Source organism: Electrona antarctica, assembly GCF_951216825.1.
Source record: "Electrona antarctica genome assembly, chromosome: 3".
NCBI classification, from domain to species: domain Eukaryota; kingdom Metazoa; phylum Chordata; class Actinopteri; order Myctophiformes; family Myctophidae; genus Electrona; species Electrona antarctica.
In genome coordinates, this window is record NC_136808.1 from 40,754,452 (window position 1) to 40,772,810 (window position 18,359).

Genomic DNA, 18,359 nt, shown 5'->3' on the forward strand with positions numbered 1-18,359 from the left:
TTTGAGGGCGGTTTTGAAGGAGTCAAGGGATTCGCATGTCTTAATGACTGTTGGTAGGGCGTTCCACATTTTGGTGGCATAGCAGCGAAATTTATTTAGTCCCTGTTTGTGCCGAATCTGGGTTGTACATGGTTTGTTGAACTCCCTCTGGTGTTGTGGGTGTGGACTCCGTTGACATTAAGGAAGTATTTAGACAGGTACATGGGTATCTTGGTGGTGTATCGAATCTTGTGGACCAGACCCATTGCAAGATGCTGTACTCTGTCGTCAACCCTAAGCCATTCCAGCCTATCAAAGTGGGCAGGGGTGAGGTGGGTTCAGGGAGTGAGGCCAAGTAGTAGCCTGACCAGTTTCTTTTGGGAAGTCTGGAGCCTAGTTTTAAGGGCCTTAGAGGTGCTGTGGTACCAGGAGGTGCATGCATAGTCGAAGAAACATTGTAGCCTACGAGGGCTCCTGTTAGGGTCTTCAAGGTGTTTTTGTTGACCAGTGAGGAGATCCTGTATAGGAATCTTGTTCTTTGGTTGACTTTTTTGATTACGCTGGTGGCCATCTTATCACCGGAAAGATTTGCCTCCAGGATGGAACCTAGGTAGGTAATTTCATCTTTCCGTGCTCTGATTGGTTCAGAAACTTCCGTTCTGTGTTATCACTCCATTTAACCCCATGCCAAAATTATCCATGGATGTTTGGGATAAAGCTCCCATATATGTTTTTCAGAAAAGTTGTTCTACGATTGTTCTATCTATTACAGGCAGAGAAAGCATAATGACTCATATATTATATATGTCGTACTTCTGTTTTCATGAACGATGTAACACAAAGGTTACCTCTATAAATAACCTAAACTCCTAAAAACCACGAATAGATCGAGTCTAAGAAAATGTATTTTGAAATAACAAACAAAATAGCCTATAGTGCGCAAGTGTAAGAATATATCCAAAATGGCCACTGAACGCCTGGCGGAAATATGCTTGTCCTTAATGTCCTAGACCTAGAATGATGTGTAATACCTATTTTTAGAGTTTTCACATGTGTAGAATCCATTCCTGATGTCTTTTCTTTATGCTGTACAGTCTTGCATGTTAAAGGTCAGGTCATGGTTAAATGTGTATACTCTTGGACATTGCACTGCGTCACGAAACTGAATAGATTTGTATGATAAACAAAAAGGACACTTTAAAACAACTGGATGGTTGCATAATGTTTTCAAGATGCATTCCTGCCTCTTGTTTGTTTTTGGCCTATAAATGGATACTGGGATGTCCGTCTGGGGATTTGAGGGTCTGGAGGAGAGCAAGTGACCTATGATGACCCTATGTAACATTGACTAGAAACAGCTACGGTTCAGTTAAATCTCACAGTCTAGTAGTGCCATCTAGTGGCCTTTTAAACCTTTACCTAAGGATGGGATAGTTGGATGAAGCATATGGAGCATTTTATATAAAACTAGATAAAGTGTCCCTCGATCGGGGCACAGGTCTCCACCAGGCCAGGTCAGGTTGTGGCCTCCTGGTGGCGCTATAATAGGCCAGTGCCATTTCTGCTAACGCCTTGGATTGCAATTGGATGATTTGGTGCCTGGTGGAGACAATGAAGCGTATTCTCAAAGCAATCCAAATTTCCAGAACATTTTTTGTTTTATACAAAATGTGTGTGGACACATAACTAGTAACCTGAATATAATTGTGAAAGCTGTTAAAGCCTCACTTTGAAACTTTATTTATGAATATTTTTTTTTTTGCATTAGTTACTGTTCAATGGTAAACATTTCTGCACTTTCTGCAGGAAACCAGGTTCAAATCCGGGGTAGAAGAGGTTACATTGTCCTGCTTTAACATCATAGCATTAATCAGAAAACACAGAGAGAAGTGAGAACAGTTTTTTTGTGTGAAGATGTTTATTTCAAAAAGCTAAATTGAATCTATCCGTTTCAGTCTAGTGCTTATGTCCCTCAGCGTGCTTCTACTTGTGCTCCTTTACTTTTTGAACCTCTTCCTTGTGGATCACTTTCTTCTGCACTGCTTCCTTGTGCACCTCTTCCTTGTGCACTGCTTCCTTGTGCACTGCTTCCTTGTGCACCGCTGCCTTGTGCACTTCTTCCTTGGGTTTGTGCACAAGTTCAGGTTCAATCTTCTTCTCATGCTTTTCGTGGTGCTCGTGGTGGTCGTGAACACTAGAGGGACAGAGAAAGATTTGAACACCACTCCCACAATGCGGAATTGAATAGAGTAGCCTTTGCCCTTCACTGTAAACTAACGTAGAAAAGTTGGCACCATAGCTAGTCATGATATACTGCATGACAGTAAACATAAAGTGCCACTGCTTGATGACATGGAAGTGACTGGCTGCTTCTGCAAGACTCTCTTCATCCAGTCAGCAAAACAGATCACCTCCATCACTCACTCACTCACTCAATCAATCGATCGACCGACCGACCGACCGACCGACAAACCAACCAAACAACCAACCAACCAACCAACCAACCAACCAACCCTTATTCATACACATTTCATACAGCAGTTGCAACTAAATGTGTTTAAGAAAAGGAGAATAAAAAATTAAATGTTATTAAAAGCAGTTATTATTATGCAGAAGCCTAGTTAAATGCAGTACTAAAAAGGTTTGTTCTTATGATTTCCACAGATTCAGATACCCGTAGATCCTCTGGCAGGCTGTTCTAGCTGCTTCTCCACGCCTTTCTGTTGGAGCCTCCGGAAAAATTAAGAGACCAGTTTCAGAGGATCTAAGGGTCCTGCCGGACACATACGCATCGCAGATGAATAGGTGGGTGATTTAGTGATTTTAGTTATTTGATAACTAATAAAATAAATAAAACTAATATTACACAATACGCCTATAAAATAGGCGTAATGTGTGCTCTCCGCCTGGTCTTTGTCAGCACACGTGTTGCTACATTCTGGACAAGTTGTAATCGACCAATTGCTAGACCAAACAAGAGAGCATTACAGTAATCCAGCCTGCTAGTAATAAAACCATGCATTAGCTTTAACGTGTCAGCCTGAGCGAGAAATAGTCAAACTCTGGTAATGTGTGCTCTCTGTCTGGTCTTAGTCACCACGCGTGCTGCTGCGTTCGGTTCTGGACACGTTGTAACCGACCAATAGAACTTTTTCTTGGCAGACCAGACAGCAGAGCATTACCGGAACCATATTAAAAACATGCTTTAGCTTTACTGTGTCACCCTGAGAGAGAAATGGTCGAACTCTGCTGATATTTCTTAAATGATAAGAAGATATATTTTTGTAATTTTTGGTGTGGCCCTTCAGATTTAGATCTGAATAAAAAATGGCGCCAAGGTTTTTGACCTGGTGCTTGGTGTCGAATGCAAAGGGTTGTAGACAATTTCTCTCCCCGGGGGCTCTGCATGTCCCAATGACTATAATGTCTGTTTTTTCTTTAACAGGGGGATGTTTTCTGACATCCATGTATTTATTTATGTTAGAGATGCAGTTTATTAAGGTGGCGGTGGGACTACAATCATCTGGGGATACAGAAATTCAGCATGTATTAAAATCTATTTTGTATTTTCTGATGACAGAGCCCAAAATGGAACACCACATGACCACTTGAGAACTGTGCAAGAAAGATCAACAACAATCCATTTACAGCTTTTCTAATCATTCATTTCTGTATCCACCAGAGTTAAATGGTCTAAAGAGCGTTTGCGGTATGCAGGGGTCCGTTCGGAAATGTTATTAACTGACCTTGTTCGGCTTATAGTCATTCTGATGGTTGTGATCTTATCTTATAGAGGAGTGGGGGGAAAAGAAGTTTTGGAATGTTATGACTTTTGTGAATGAGTTCAGAGAAATGAGCCTCTCTGATGACCCATGGCCCACGGAAGACAGCGGAAATTGTTCGGGACGCTTACTTGAAGTACTTCTTGATGAAATGGATAAGTCCATTGGTGGAGGAATCATGGGAGTGTACATCGTCCTTGTTCGCGAGTTCAGGCTCGATCTTATTGGCCAGCTGCTTGCCGAGCTGAACTCTGTTGTAGAGTATGAGATCGCGAGAGAGAGAGAGAGAGAGAGAGAGAGAGAGAGAGAGAGAGAGAGAGAGAGAGAGAGAGAGAGAGAGAGGAAATGTCAGTGAGTTCAAGAGATGTACAAGGATTGTTACATAAAACCTATTACAAGTGTTTTCTCTTTTTCCCCCAAGTGTTAATCATTTAAGACTCCTTTACTTACCCCCACTGGTCAAAACTGTTGATATCCCACATAACACCCTGGACAAAGATCTTGTGCTCATACATGGCTGTAAATCAAGAACAACATTGTTAATACCTTGTTTGTAACAATAGTTCCATCAATTAACGCGCAGTTACATTATTGCTGGTAGCTTGTCACTCATGTTTTGCTCTCACCAATAAGTGCCCCCAGCATGAAGGGGTTCAGTTTCTTGAAGATGATTGAGTTGGTTGGCCTGTTGCCTTGGAATACCTGGAAGACATTTTGACAAGAGTCAGTTTCATCCACACTTTAGAACAGGGTTTCTCAGAGTGGGTGCCGTGACCCAAGTCCATGTGTGCCTCAGAATATTTGGAATTTATCAAACTCACTTCAGTTTAACCAGACACTCTATTTGACTACGGATCTTTCTCAGCCTAGAGTACTAGGCTCTTCACCAAAAATAGCAGATCTACAAGCTCACAACATGTCACAACAATGTGATGCGTTGTGAGTTTGTAGATCGGCTATTTTTAGTGAATGCTCCCCCCAGAATAGGAATGCTGGGGTTTAAGTGGTTAAACGTTATACTGTATCTTTGGGGGGAAATATTTACATATTTAAAGGTTTAAAGTAACAATGTAATTCAGGGGTGCTGTGTGTGGATGAAAAGGAAGAGGTTATTTACAGGGGTGACCTGAGCCAAAAAGGTTTGAGAACCATTGCTTTACAATATGCCACTTGGGTGTAAGTTTGGAACACTAGAGGGCAGCACTCCTTTAGTACTACTGGATTCTCAATGGCTTCTCAATGTTTGCGCTCAAGTTCAAGTTATTATATGTGCACTCATATACACCAGTGATATTCAAACTATTCACTGTCATCAAAGACAAAGATCAATAAATACTAGGACAACACTGATTGGAAATAACAGAAATATAGGCCTAAACAACTCTTTAGCATTGATTTTATTTAGCAACAGTCGTTGCTAATTTAGCAGCACATTTTTAAAGCATTTCTAGAGTCATCTGTTGACTTTTGAAATAATCTGGTCTCTCACTTCACTGCTTATGTGTCTGTTCCCTCTCTGCTTTATACAGTATTTTATACTAATACTTTGTTAAAGCCACCTTTTGACCTTTTGTTAATTTGTAACCCATTAAAACCAGGAAATCATCTGTGGAATTTTAGATTTTAGCTGTATATGATCTGTCAGGTGGAAACCTCATACTGTATGTCCAAAACTGTTGTTGTGTCACTGTGGTTAGGACGATCAAGTATGCCTATAATAGGTCCTCACTAATGTTCATGATAAAATACCACCATTTTTCTCTACTCTGTCTGTGTCTGTGGTCAGTTCAGAAACCCGTCCACCAGTGACATCATCGTTAGGCAGATTATTTTTAAACGTTAGAACGATGTTCGCATTGCTTTTTTTCGCATTACTTTTCAGGAATAGAAAGCCTGCAGTTTATATTAGCTTAGATTCCCCATTGATGATGTCACTGGTGGACTGAACCGTTTCTGAACTGCCCACAGCCCTCATATGAGACACAGACAAAATCAATTGTGCAATTTTTTCATGATCATTAGTGAGGTCCAATTATATGAAGATATGTTGAAAAGTGGTGAATAAATACTAAAAGTTAAAATATGGAGAAATCTAGTATGCAAAGGTTGCAAGTTGCATATGATGCAATAAGAATACTCCTTAAAAACCCAGAGGGGGCAGTGCTAGTCACATGTTTTTCACTACTGGAGTGAGGACTTGTTCAAGTTCATGCAATGTATCTGAAAACAGTATAATTGTGGCGCTCTCAAATCCCACTATGAGCTGTTCACGCTTATACATCCAGAGTTCCAGACTAAGGGTGCACTGGTTAAAATCCCTGTATGTTCTGCCTGTGGGTTAAGTTATGTACTATTTATTTTACATGTTTTTAATGATCTTATATTGCCTGTCGTGTTTCTTTTATGTTGTTGTACCTTGTATATGGATCTGAGTCCACTAATAATGTTTGAATTGAATTGAAAATGAATGTCTCTGACCAACGGTAACAATATATCGCAACATAGGTTTTTCATTATTTGTAGAATGGGCCTCAGGTCTTCATGTGTTAAAGCCCTTGGATATTACATGAGTCTTGACGTAACTCACTTTGTGTGGCAGGATCTTCTCCAGGTCCTCTTCGCTGGCGCCGCTGGCCTCCAGCTCCTTCCTGGCTTCCTCTGTGGTCTTTCCCTTCATCAGAGCCTCTGTCTGGGCCAGGAAGTTGGCCAGCAGGATCTACAAGCACAACACAAGCCCAGTCCAGTGGTTGTCAAACATCTTCATGGCGAAGACACCCAAATGTTGTGGGCTTGTACAGTAGATCGGCTATTTACAAATAGCCAAAGTATGGTGGCTGAAGTGGTTAATGTAATGTTTTTGTAATATTAGTCAAAATCTGGTAACCAACTAGTAACTAAAGTTTTCAAATAATTGTAGAGGAGTATTAAGTACAATATTTGCCACTGAAATGTAGTGGGACTGTGGGGTAGAAGTAAAAGTATAGACATTTGGAAATACTCGAGTGAAGTAAAACATACCTCAAAAATGTACTAAATTACGGCACTTGAGTAAATGTACTTAGTTACTTTCCAGTACTTAGTTACCTTATGGTGCAGGCTGTCTCTGATGGGGTGCTGTGACTGGGCGGGGATCAGGAAGTCGCAAGGGACCATGCGTGTTCCTGTGGGTGATACAGGTGGGTTGCAGTGTTGTTTAGTCATAGTCTTTGGAATGAAACTTCATTTAGTTTTAGTCATATCTTAGTCACCTGGAATGTTTAGTCTAGTTTAGTTAGTGTTAGTCTGTGTTAGTCTAGTTTTTAGTTGACTAAATGTCACAAGATTTTAGTCAACTAAATCTGCAGTTCATTTCGTTGACTAAAATGTATTTTGGCGGCCTTGATGCCGTCATAATGGCTCATTTTACACTTGTCCACTAGTCCCTTCCTAACATTTTAGTCTAGTTTCTATCTGTTGACGAAATTGTCAATACATTTAGCTTAGTTTTAGTCTTAATAGCTTAGTTTTCATTTAGTTTCCATTTAGTTTTCGTCAGTGAAAAAAGGTAGTCGACGAACATTTTTCATCTTAGTTTTAGTCGACAAAAACAACACTGGTGGGTTGCACACTGGTGGGTTGCAGTTTGTCAGTCAGTGAATGGCACATTCAGTGCATTCACAGTCCGAATCAAATATGAACCAACCAGTTTATTTTTAATTCCTGTTAGCATTACATGGTTATTGATTATTAGTAATGCAATGTTACATCAGAATGTATACAGTAAAAGTCAACATGAGTGAATTCTTCACAGACTAACAAAATCACGGTACAAATACATTTGTTTAGATTTAGAGTAGTGACCTAAAAAATACATACTTTTGATGTCAATCCATGTCAACTAGGCCCGCTGGCCTAGTGGTCCAGGCGCATGCCACATACAGGTTCTGGATCTGACAGCGCATTGCGTGTTTGAGTCCTGTTCATGAAAACCTTTGCTGCATGCCTCCCCCTGTCTCTCTCTCCCTCTTTCCTGTCATTCTTCACTTATATGTATCAATAAAGGCAGAAAAGCAAAAATCCCATCCCATCACTGTGTCACGTCATGAGATTTGGTGTAGTATTGACCCCTGGGAAACCCCCTGGTCAACAAAGAATATAACTGTTACCTCTGCTTCTGGTTTCGGTAATGCTGTATTTTTTCCGTGAGCGGGTTATCATCCCTCAGCTCAACCCTCACCCTGGAGGGCCAGTGGTCCACTCTTTGTCTAGTCTCGACCCGTTCAGCATGGGTGAACCTGGCCTGCCAGGAGTACCATACTCCTGCCGACATAGCTCTACGGGTCATGGAGACGTGCAAACCACTCTACCACGATATGGTGGTGATCCCAACAAAGAATACAGTAGGGGTTTAAGTGGTTGAAAATGAACTCTGCCCTGGCAGACCGTACCTTGGTGGATGAGCTGGTAGAATGCATGCTGCCCGTTGGTTCCTGGCTCCCCCCAGACAATGGGTCCGGTGTGGTAGTTCACACGGGTACCATCTTTAGTGACGGACTTTCCATTGGACTCCATATCACCCTGCATAAAAATTATTAAGAATGTCTTTGTCTGCAGTAGATTTGCTGCTGCACTGATGCAAAGCAAGACAATGTATGCAATGGTATTGTATACATTAATCTGCTGTTTCTGAATGTCGGGTCCGGGGACCCTTATGGGTCTCAAATAGGGACTCTTATTGATCTGTAACACAGAGTGTACAAATGGAACAAAGTTTACAAATGGAACCAAATTCACCCCGTAAGGGTCCATTTAAATAAATGTAACAGTGTAGGCTAAATGGGGACTTTTAAAAAAAAATGTTACCAAATGGGAAATGTTCTAAGCCAGGCATATCAAACTGGGGGGTGTTTGAAAATGAAAAGGTTGTGAACCACTGCATTAATTGTTCTGTGTATGTTCTTCTGTAATTCTTTAAACAAAGATTTGCTATAGATTTTCTGTGTTTTGGTAAAAGAGACTTTTAAACATGTGGTTTGACTTTGGCTGTGTTTGTGGCTTTTCACTGAGGTGTTTGTGTGACGTGTATAGCACTGGAGGACAGACCTGCTGGAAGTAAGCAGGGAAGCGGTGCATGTACTGGTCATAGGGAAGCATGGCGTGGGTCTCTGCATGGAAGAAGTTGATGTACCAAATACCGAGCATGGCCAGCAGAACAGGGGCGTTCTGCTCCAGAGGGGCTGTGCAGAAGTGCTTGTCCTACAGAGGAGTGGAAGGTCAACATATTCACACAGGCTCGCCTCTACTGCTCTCCGCTGTGGTTTTATAATTGTGCTACAACAGTGGGAACTGGGATGTGCAAATCCAGTATAATAGACACGTATAATTAAAGCAGCACTATAGGCCTATAACCTTTTTTCTTAATGAATAAAATGTAATTTTGTCCAATTTGTATGGTAGAATACATTAATACAATATACGTAACTTATACAATTGGGGAGGTTGTATTTTGTCTGCCTGCTCTTCTATTGAGACATTTAGATCATGACAAAGTCCAATTTTGACAAGATTCAATTTATCCCCTGAGCAAGCAGAAAAGGCTCTATCAACTCAAAAATGTCAGCACTAACGTAGGAAAACGGTTTAAGATCCGGGGGAAAGGAAAGTTACATAGTGCAGCTTTAAACAAGAAATGCAAAGTTTCTTCATCTGATTCTGGTGTACCTACCATATAATGAGCACCCTCCAGAAGATGCTCAAAGTTCTCCCAGCCTGGCAAGGAAAGGCATATCAGAGAACTATCCATGTCACAGAACAGCTACAGTATAGATGTCACAGAACAGCTGGATGTGAATGTTCAGATTGAATTATACAGTCATAGTTCATAGTTAGATTTATTGACCGATTCACTGACTGATTACGCCAAAAATGATGTTATTTTCTATCAATTACACACCCCATGAACCGGCAGAGTGTCCGGTAGGAGACTCAAAGAGGAATGTGACAAAAACAAAAAGAATCTCCATGAATTCAAGGCTTCGTGGGGTGTGTAATTGATAGAAAATAAGCTTTATTTGGGTGAACTACTCTTTTATGGTAGAAATATGCCTCAAACTACTGCCTTACAGCTGCTGTGTCTACTATCTGCCCATGGTCCATATATGGATCTGGCCTGTTCTGACATCACAACACGGGCACCGCTCTAGTGCTTAAAAATGGAGAGAAGAAGAGGTCTGCCCGTATACAAAATGTACATCCTCTGGTAATGAAAGCAAATTGTAAACGAGTTCTGAAATTATCTTTCATACATACCAATGTGCAGCGCAATGGACATTCCAATTGCGGACCACAGGGAGAAACGACCACCGACCCACTGGAAGAGAAGGTATGCTGAATGACTCTCTGTATCAACACATTTTAGTTTTTTTAAAAGAGCACCTCAGGAGTCTATTTATACAAAAATAGCTGATCTATAAGCTCACAATGCATTGCAACGTGACGCGCTGTGATCTTGTAGATCTGCTCTTTCTTACAGAACGCTGAACAGGAGGACAGAGGCATTACGTCCTGTTTGGGGGGCTCCCCACTGGCAGGTGAGCCAGAATAGGTTACAACAGCAGTGGCAAGCAGTGGGAGGAATTAATTGGCATAACGACTTAGTAGGGAGAAAAGAATCACACTTGTGTGAAGTGAGAGGCACGCATTGTATTTATATTGGCCACATGATGTCTTACGTCATCATTTAGTACCCTAAACAAACATTAAAGTCCATAGACTTGGCTGGCAAACAATTTATATCATAAGTGCTCAGTCTAAACAAACAAAAATCCCATCGATTTAGCTGCCATAGGACATAATCTTCAAAAGCCATGCATTGGAGGGGCTAAAATACGTGAAAATAATGAATTGGCTACTCTAAATTTAATAAACTAGAACTGCATCACAGTACTTCCGGTTGAAATGCAATAACAGTGTCATGGAGTTTTGTAGATCGTGCAAGTGCATTAACGGCCGAAAAAGCAGCTATCATCCTTCGCATAATACTTAGCAATTTTTGTGTAAAATGTGTGTGAGTATTTTTCAGCTTGCGTATGCTGTGAGACCCAGAGCAGAGCTGACTTGAACTCCATGGCCATCCTCTCTGATTAGCCTGATACGAGAATGTTTGCATATTTTTGCAGAGGGTTTCATGTGGTTAAATATCACGGTATGTTTCTCGCTCTTGGTCATGGGACAAGGAAACGTACACGCTAAAGATGGCACTACATGATCATTCAACACAATGAACACATGTTACACAGGTGACATTCTAACACGAGAATATCACCTGTAACATATACTGTACTTGTAACCGGCAGCAAAACTTCTGTGAGGGGCAGGTTTCCCTGTCATATTATAAAGGGCATATTAGCGCGTCAAATACCAACAATGTAAATCCAGCGCAGAGATAGTTCATTGAGACACAGAAGGCAGAAGGTTTAATATATAATCCCGTAGTAGAGGAGGCTGAACAAACAGTCAAAAAGGACACGCACATCTATACCTATAGGCTGGGTGCTGGATCAAAATAAAGTCATAAAGAAGAAATGAAAAATCCGCACAATTAAGGCTCCCAAAAGATCTTTTGGGAGCCTTAATTGGTGTGCGGATTTTTCATTTCTTCTTAATATATAATCCCCCCTTCATTCTCTATCAGCAATTAATTCTGTTCCTTTAAATCAGCTGTTTCTTTCCATGTCAACTCCCCTCATGCTATATGGATGCATTGAAAGTTATGTTGTTGATGTAATGTCTTTTTGTTATGCTCTGGGGTTTGTTGTTGATATCAGAGCTGTGTCTCGGTACACAGATAATCTGAAATATCAATTGTGATATGATATCAGATGATATGCTCACATGAGCAGAGCCACACCGCCATACTAAATGCAATAGCTTTGCAATAAATGGTTAATGGTCATTCTGAGCTGAAGTGTTTCAATGAACTATATGTAGCTACCTGACCTTTTATGCGACCACAGCCTTTACTGTAACCTCTGCGGAAGAGAAGGTCGCGACCAATAATAACACTCCTCAGAGCTGTGCTGCAGAACGAGGCTTCTGATTACCAGGCAGCTGCTGGCCAGAGTGCCTATCCGACTGCTTCACAGGTCAAAAGTCTAGCCTATTTATAGTTCCTATCTAAGCGCTGCATCATACGGGAGCTATAGCTGCAAGTGTGTTTCGCTTCAAAGCTTCCTAAGTACACTCACGTCCCAGAACTCGAACATGTTCTCTGTGTCAATGCCGAAGTCCTTTACTTTGGGCTGGGGGAAGAAACAGAGAGAAAGATGATGGTAACTTAACCATATTCACATTTTGATCTTACTTCATGCTGTATGACTATGGTCAATGATTAGAATGTTTTGAAATGCAGATTGACTTTCCTTGGTAACAGTGCCTTGTGCATGAATTATACTTGAACTTACTGCGTTGGTGGAGAGTGCCACGAAGTGCTTAGCAACAGCTTTTTCCTGTTTAGGCACAAGGAAGAGATATTTAGAACAGAGTATATAGATATATATCTACCAAATGTTTATGTGCAGAGAATGCACTGCTGCATTCTGGGACCACTCAGAACTCACGTCTTTGGCATGCTCAAGGAACCATGCCTTTGCAGACTCAGCATTGGTAATGGTCTCTTGGGTCGTGAATGTCTGCAGAAGAAATACAAAGTTACCTAATATAACCACAAAGCATCAATTTTAACCTAGGCTTTGGCTGCAACATTAACACATTATGCATGTAAAACAACCATGCTTTGACTCCAGCCTGTGTGCTAATGAGACTTGGAAGAGCAGGACACAGATCACAGTCCTGCAGAACAACCATGTGCATGTCTGCATGGAAACTTCAATTACACCAAGCAAACCTTGCTAGGTCAAGGAGAATCTAACGTAAACCATCTCCTGTTTCTGTAGCGTGAGGCGGCTTGATGTACAAGGAGGCCAACATCCCCTGGACATAATGTACAAGTACACCCCCTGAACATGACGCTAGTTGATATGTCACAGGGACTTATCCCCAATCCAACCCTTGATGCTGAGTGTAAACAGGTCTTTGGTATGAGCCAGCCGAGGAATCGAAATTCCATCTTAAGTAGGCAAATGTATGCAAATGAAGCACCTTTGATGCGACGATGAAGAGGGTGGTCTCCCAGTTGAGCTTCTTCAGGGTCTTGGTAACATGTGTTCCGTCAATGTTGGACACGAACCAAACGTGGGGTCCGTCGTGTGAGTATGGTTTCAGGGCTTCAGTCACCATCAGGGGGCCCTAAACATTCAATTAAACAGTTACGTGATGTTACGCTGCAATTTGTTTGTGCTGTCAAGTAAGTGTAAGCAAGTGTTTTAGTCTTAGCCTTAAATAGATCAACTTTGCACATTTTGTACTGTATGTTTTGTACCTCTGTTTTTGTATCTCTGTGCTGTTTTCCTTGTGTAATGCAATGTACTCTATTGTGCTTGTTTTAAGTTTTATTTTTGACATGACATGACATGACATGATACATTTTGTATTGTTCATTAATATGCGGTATCCCGTCTAAATAAACAAATAAAGTAAAGTATGTTACGATATTATTAGAATGAATATTTTGCATTGACCATACAGTCAGAACTAAGTTCCTGACCTGAATGAGTGTGAATGATGTCATAAAACAAGTAATGACTCCATTATACCACATGTGCACCATTTCAGCCACTCACAAGGTCAGATCCTCCGATGCCAATGTTGACGACATCAGTGATTTTCTTTCCGGTGAAGCCCAACCACTCACCATGACGAACTCTCTGTATTAACACAACAAATGTCTCAGATCATCACACTTGAACATCATCCTCCTAGTCTGCATTCAACAAAATCACTGAGAGCTCCTTTAACCATGTTAGGCTATAACCACGCTATTAACCCTGTTATACTTTGGTGTATGTCAATAGCAAAGATAGACCACAAGCTATTGTAGGCTATTTATTTATTTTATAGTAGCCCCAAACAAGCTCACAAATGATTTGCATTGTGATGCATTGAAAGCTTGTAGATCTGCTATTTTGTTTGTTTGCCTATTTTCACTGAATGTGCAAAATTCCCAAAAGAGGGACGCTAGGCGTTCTATATATAAGTAAAGTTTGTTTACTTAGTTCAGTTTGTTTATTTACATAATGAATAAAGCATATAGCAGAAATATGATAAAACCACAGTAAGGTCATTATAGGATTGCATTTTCTTTTTTTAATATGACAAACAACTCATCACTATGTGCGTGACACACGTATCATGTTGATTGAGGTTATTTGAGAAATTTCAGTTAATCAAAACAAAGCTCAAGAGTGTATTCAATTTGTGGTCCTTTGGAATGTGTGTGAGGACACCATTTAAAACATGAGGACACAAATATTTGTCAATGGCCAAATCGATCACTCTACTATGTGAAAAACAAAGTTATAAAAAAGAGGGGAACAAAAGAAAGAAAACACTTGTAAAAATGGTACTTGGCTCAGGTTTCACTCACGTGGACGAATCCCTTCATCTTCTCCAGAACCTTGTTGACTTCTGGCATGACATCCTTGCCATGGAGCATGATGGGGGTGTTGGAGCGGTTCCTCAGAGCCACGTGGAGAACAGCACGGTCCTACACACAATTTACAATGTAGGCATTTAGCAGATGCTCTTAATCCAGAGCGATTTACAGTAAGCAAGAACAAAAACATGGTACTAACTAGAAAAAGTGCCCTTCTGGGCACAGGTCTCCACCAGGAGGATAGGAGGAATGTGTGATGTTTGGCAAAATGTTTAGGAGTAATATAAACATGTTTTGTGTGTGTGTGTGTGTGTGTGTGTGTGTGTGTGTGTGTGTGTGTGTGTGTGTGTGTGTGTGTGTGTGTGTGTGTGTGTGTGTGTGTGTGTGTGTGTGTGTGTGTGACACAGCTTGGCCTGTTGTAGTGCCACCATGAGGCTGATTTGAAAACTGTCAAGTGGCATTTCTTCCTCAGCCTAGTGGGAATATGCATGCACAGTTTCACCGCAATCAGACGCTGCGTTGAGTAGTTGTGGCGATTTGTACAAAACGGGTACAAAGCGGGCTACTCCTGAAAAGTTTAGAAGCCAATCGTAGGCAATGAAGGTGGATTATGAGAAATCAAACAAACCCGTCTTGATCACATGACTATGGAGAGCATGTGTACTGATTTGCGTGAAATTTGGATAACATCTGAAGGAGTAATATTAGAAAATGTGCTTTACATATGTCGGCCTCCTGGTGGCGCTATAAAGAGCAGATGTGAAAAATTCCAGGCAAAGGTTTTTCCTTGGCCTCTAGGGAGTTGGCATACAAAGTTATCCACAAATCCGTGCAGTTGGAGGTAAAAACACTTTTCGGCCAGTTATAGCGCCACCATGAGGCTAAGTTGAAAATGTTCACGTGGCATTTCTTCCTCGACCTAGTGGGAATGTGCGTGCGCAATTTCACGGAAATCACACGATGTGTTCATGATTTGCAGCATTTTGTTTGAAACTGAGCACTCCTGCGAACTTTGGAAGCCAATCTTAGCCAATCAGGATGGAGTCTGAGAAAAGTATTAACACAGAGTGTCAGAGACCAATGTTAATACAAACTATGTATCTACTGTATAATGCACACCTCAGTGAAGTTGATCTTCTCTGCATGGAACATCTTGTCCCTGGCAGCCTCCACTCCTCTAGCCTTGGCCTGTGGACAAAACACAATATGATGAATATAGTGATGATAATCCTAGATGATATCTGTACAGTGCAGTTGGTCGTGTTCATTTTCAGAAGTGTCTAATGAACGAAAACTTCAAACGACTTCCAAGGAATCACAGGATTTCATGCCTGTTGCTGAATCACAACAAATCAAGACAGCTTTTGAATAGTGGTGTGGAAAGATGAACACAAATAATGGCTTAATGATAGCAGTGGAAACATTTCAAGTACAATCAATCATGCTTGATCAGACATGAATTTACCAGCTCCATCAACATCTTCATCACTTCATCAGTGACGAGGTTCTTAGAGTAATCCAGGAGGATATCTCCATGATCAGACTTCAGTGTTGTGCTGTTGAAATGCACAATGTTCAGACTGGATTAAGACCATGTAAAAGCGAGACAATGGCTGGAAGAAGTTTGGGGCTAGTTTGCCTACACACTGTGGGATAATAGAGATATTCTAGTGCAGTGGTACCACCTCTTTTTGATCTACCAGGTGTTCAGACAACCATTATAAACCATTATTGTTTGATGTGCATACGTTTCACCCGAGATAGTCAGGGTTTGTGTTACTACCTTTATTATTCATATTAAAAAAATCACACCCGTGTGAACTGAGTGGTGCAAGGTCTTATATAGCCTGATCAGCTGTGGTCTGACGTAATGTCAGTGACCATAGTAACCATGCTCATTCTTTTGAGGGACAGGTACACAAACACACACACGGGTACTAACAAAGCCAGTTGTTGGAGTGGTTTGCACCACATATTGACTCGTTCTTTGTTATATTATTAAACAATATATTAAGATTGATTGATTGATTGATTGATTGATTGATTGATTGATTGGCATTGGGTGATCACACACAAATGGCCAAGTGATCATGTGCTTGAACAACTAGGCTCCCACACAAATGTTTGTGTTGTCACTGCATGCTGTTGTATCCTACTGGCTCACCTGCCAGTGAGGACCCCCCACCAGGAGGACGTATAGAGCCTTCATCCTGCTTCTCCCGCACAACACTCCCTGCTGACAGTTGCCTCCCCAGCCCGTAAGAGTACATGCAATGACAATTATCACCCTCCCTGCCCGGCTTCCTCCCCTGATTGTAATTGTGCTCGTGTAGACGTCCGACAAAGCCGGATGCACCACGGTGGATCCTACCCACAACCTCTGTGGTGGTGGGTAGGGACTTTATTACTGCGCCACCCGAGTGCTTGTCAGGGATCCTCTAAGATCAAGCTGGTCGTAGGAAGAATCCCATATGGAATTGGTGGAAGTGATTCATAAAGCCTTCTTGCAGGTGTTCAACATTTGTAATCAGAATAACATAAATTAGGGATTAAGGTGGTTTTAGAGACTAATAAATCACTCCTCAAGACTCATTTATTTTCTCTAGTTTTTAATGTTGTTTGAGTCTACAGATGTTTTCTATTTTGTTTCATAACGTTTTCATTGTTACATGTCCTGTGACTATGTTATTGCACAGGCCTGTTCTGTTGATGCTTATACAGCACTTTCGTCACTTGATTGTTGTGCCATATGAATAAGGTTTTAATTGATTTTATAATAAATTAAGTATATTATTATTATTATTATATAAGATGAAGTATATAACACCACTGTCACTGAAAATGGTTGACATTAAGAATAATATGAACACATTCAGCACAATGGAGCACAATGGAACAAGTTCAATTTGCAACATTTGCGAGCGCTGATCTGAGACGCATACCTGAACTTGTGGAACCTCTCTGGGTCGGCCTCAAACATGTGCCTCATGTTGAGGTTCAGGGCATGGGCCCTGTACCATTCCTGGAGCTTGTGGAAGATGGGGTCGTGTGTCAGTCCCATGGTGTCTGGTCAAGAGGCTGTGGTTCGTCCTGCTTAACGTTGCTGGCTGAGTGAGCAGTGAGCAGGTGGAAGCCAGAGACTTTTGAAGACTTGGGTCGGACTGGCCCCTCCTACAATTGACATTATGTTCAGGGCTTATGTACAGTATGTATGCCACACTGTGATGCAACCGTAACGCTTGTGTGCAGTGGTTGTCACTTTGTGCCGTGATATGAGCTTGTAGATCTGCTATTTTTGAAGAATCTTGAGAATTTGTGCAAATCTTTGATTTCTCTCTCTCTCTCTCTCTCTCTCTCTCTCTCTCTCTCCTACCTACCATAGTGTCACCAGGTTGACATGTACTTGAAATGTTTCCACTGCTATCATTAAGCCATTATTTGTGTTCATCTTTCCACGCCACTATTCAAAAGCCGTCTTGATTTGTTGTGATTCAGCAACAGGCATGAAATCCTGTGATTCCTTGGAAGTCGTTTGAAGTTTTCGTTCATTAGACACTTCTGGAAATGAACACGACCAACTGCACTGTACAGATATCATCTAGGATTATCATCACTATATTCATCATATTGTGTTTTGTCCACAGGCCAAGGCAAGAGGAGTGGAGGCTGCCAAGGGACAGACGAAACAAACATTAAACTCTGTAACAGAAATTTTTGTTTTGTCTGCCATTAATAATGGTATTTAATGTTTGTGTTAGTGACTGCTGATTGGTAAAGTGTTAATACCAAATCAAAAACACAACTAGCAAGCACAACTGTTTACTGAATAGAAAGCAATTTTTGTTTCTGCTATTATGACATTTCTTTTGTTTATTTTTTACATAGCCTATTATTCAGATTCAGAAATCAAGGAAATGGGGTACTATACTACTGAAGCCGAAAAGGTTGAGGACATGATGTGCTGTGTCATACTGTAAACCTGCTGTAGCCTAAATGCCACATGTATATCTGACTGTGAGGAATTTAAACCATTGCAGACAGACAGTTGCTGCATGCAGGGTTAGTTA

General features: G+C 41.1%; 1 protein-coding gene across 1 annotated transcript; it reads right to left on the minus strand.

Moving 5' to 3' along the window:
* Window positions 1–1,878: 1,878 nt before the first annotated feature.
* gpib (glucose-6-phosphate isomerase b) lies at window positions 1,879–17,421 on the minus strand. Its single transcript, XM_079497085.1, has 20 exons — window positions 17,235–17,421; window positions 15,758–15,848; window positions 15,412–15,480; window positions 14,284–14,403; window positions 13,481–13,564; window positions 12,900–13,046; window positions 12,359–12,430; window positions 12,203–12,247; window positions 11,987–12,040; window positions 10,050–10,110; window positions 9,466–9,509; window positions 8,844–8,996; window positions 8,189–8,318; window positions 6,846–6,922; window positions 6,349–6,477; window positions 4,388–4,463; window positions 4,212–4,278; window positions 3,893–4,012; window positions 3,726–3,765; window positions 1,879–2,173 (listed from the first exon to the last, which is right to left on the minus strand). The coding sequence occupies exons 1-19, from the start codon at window positions 17,351–17,353 to the stop codon at window positions 3,762–3,764; spliced, it is 1,662 nt and encodes a 553-aa protein (XP_079353211.1). The 5' UTR covers window positions 17,354–17,421; the 3' UTR covers window positions 1,879–2,173; window positions 3,726–3,761.
* Between the last annotated feature and the right edge of the window lie 938 nt (window positions 17,422–18,359).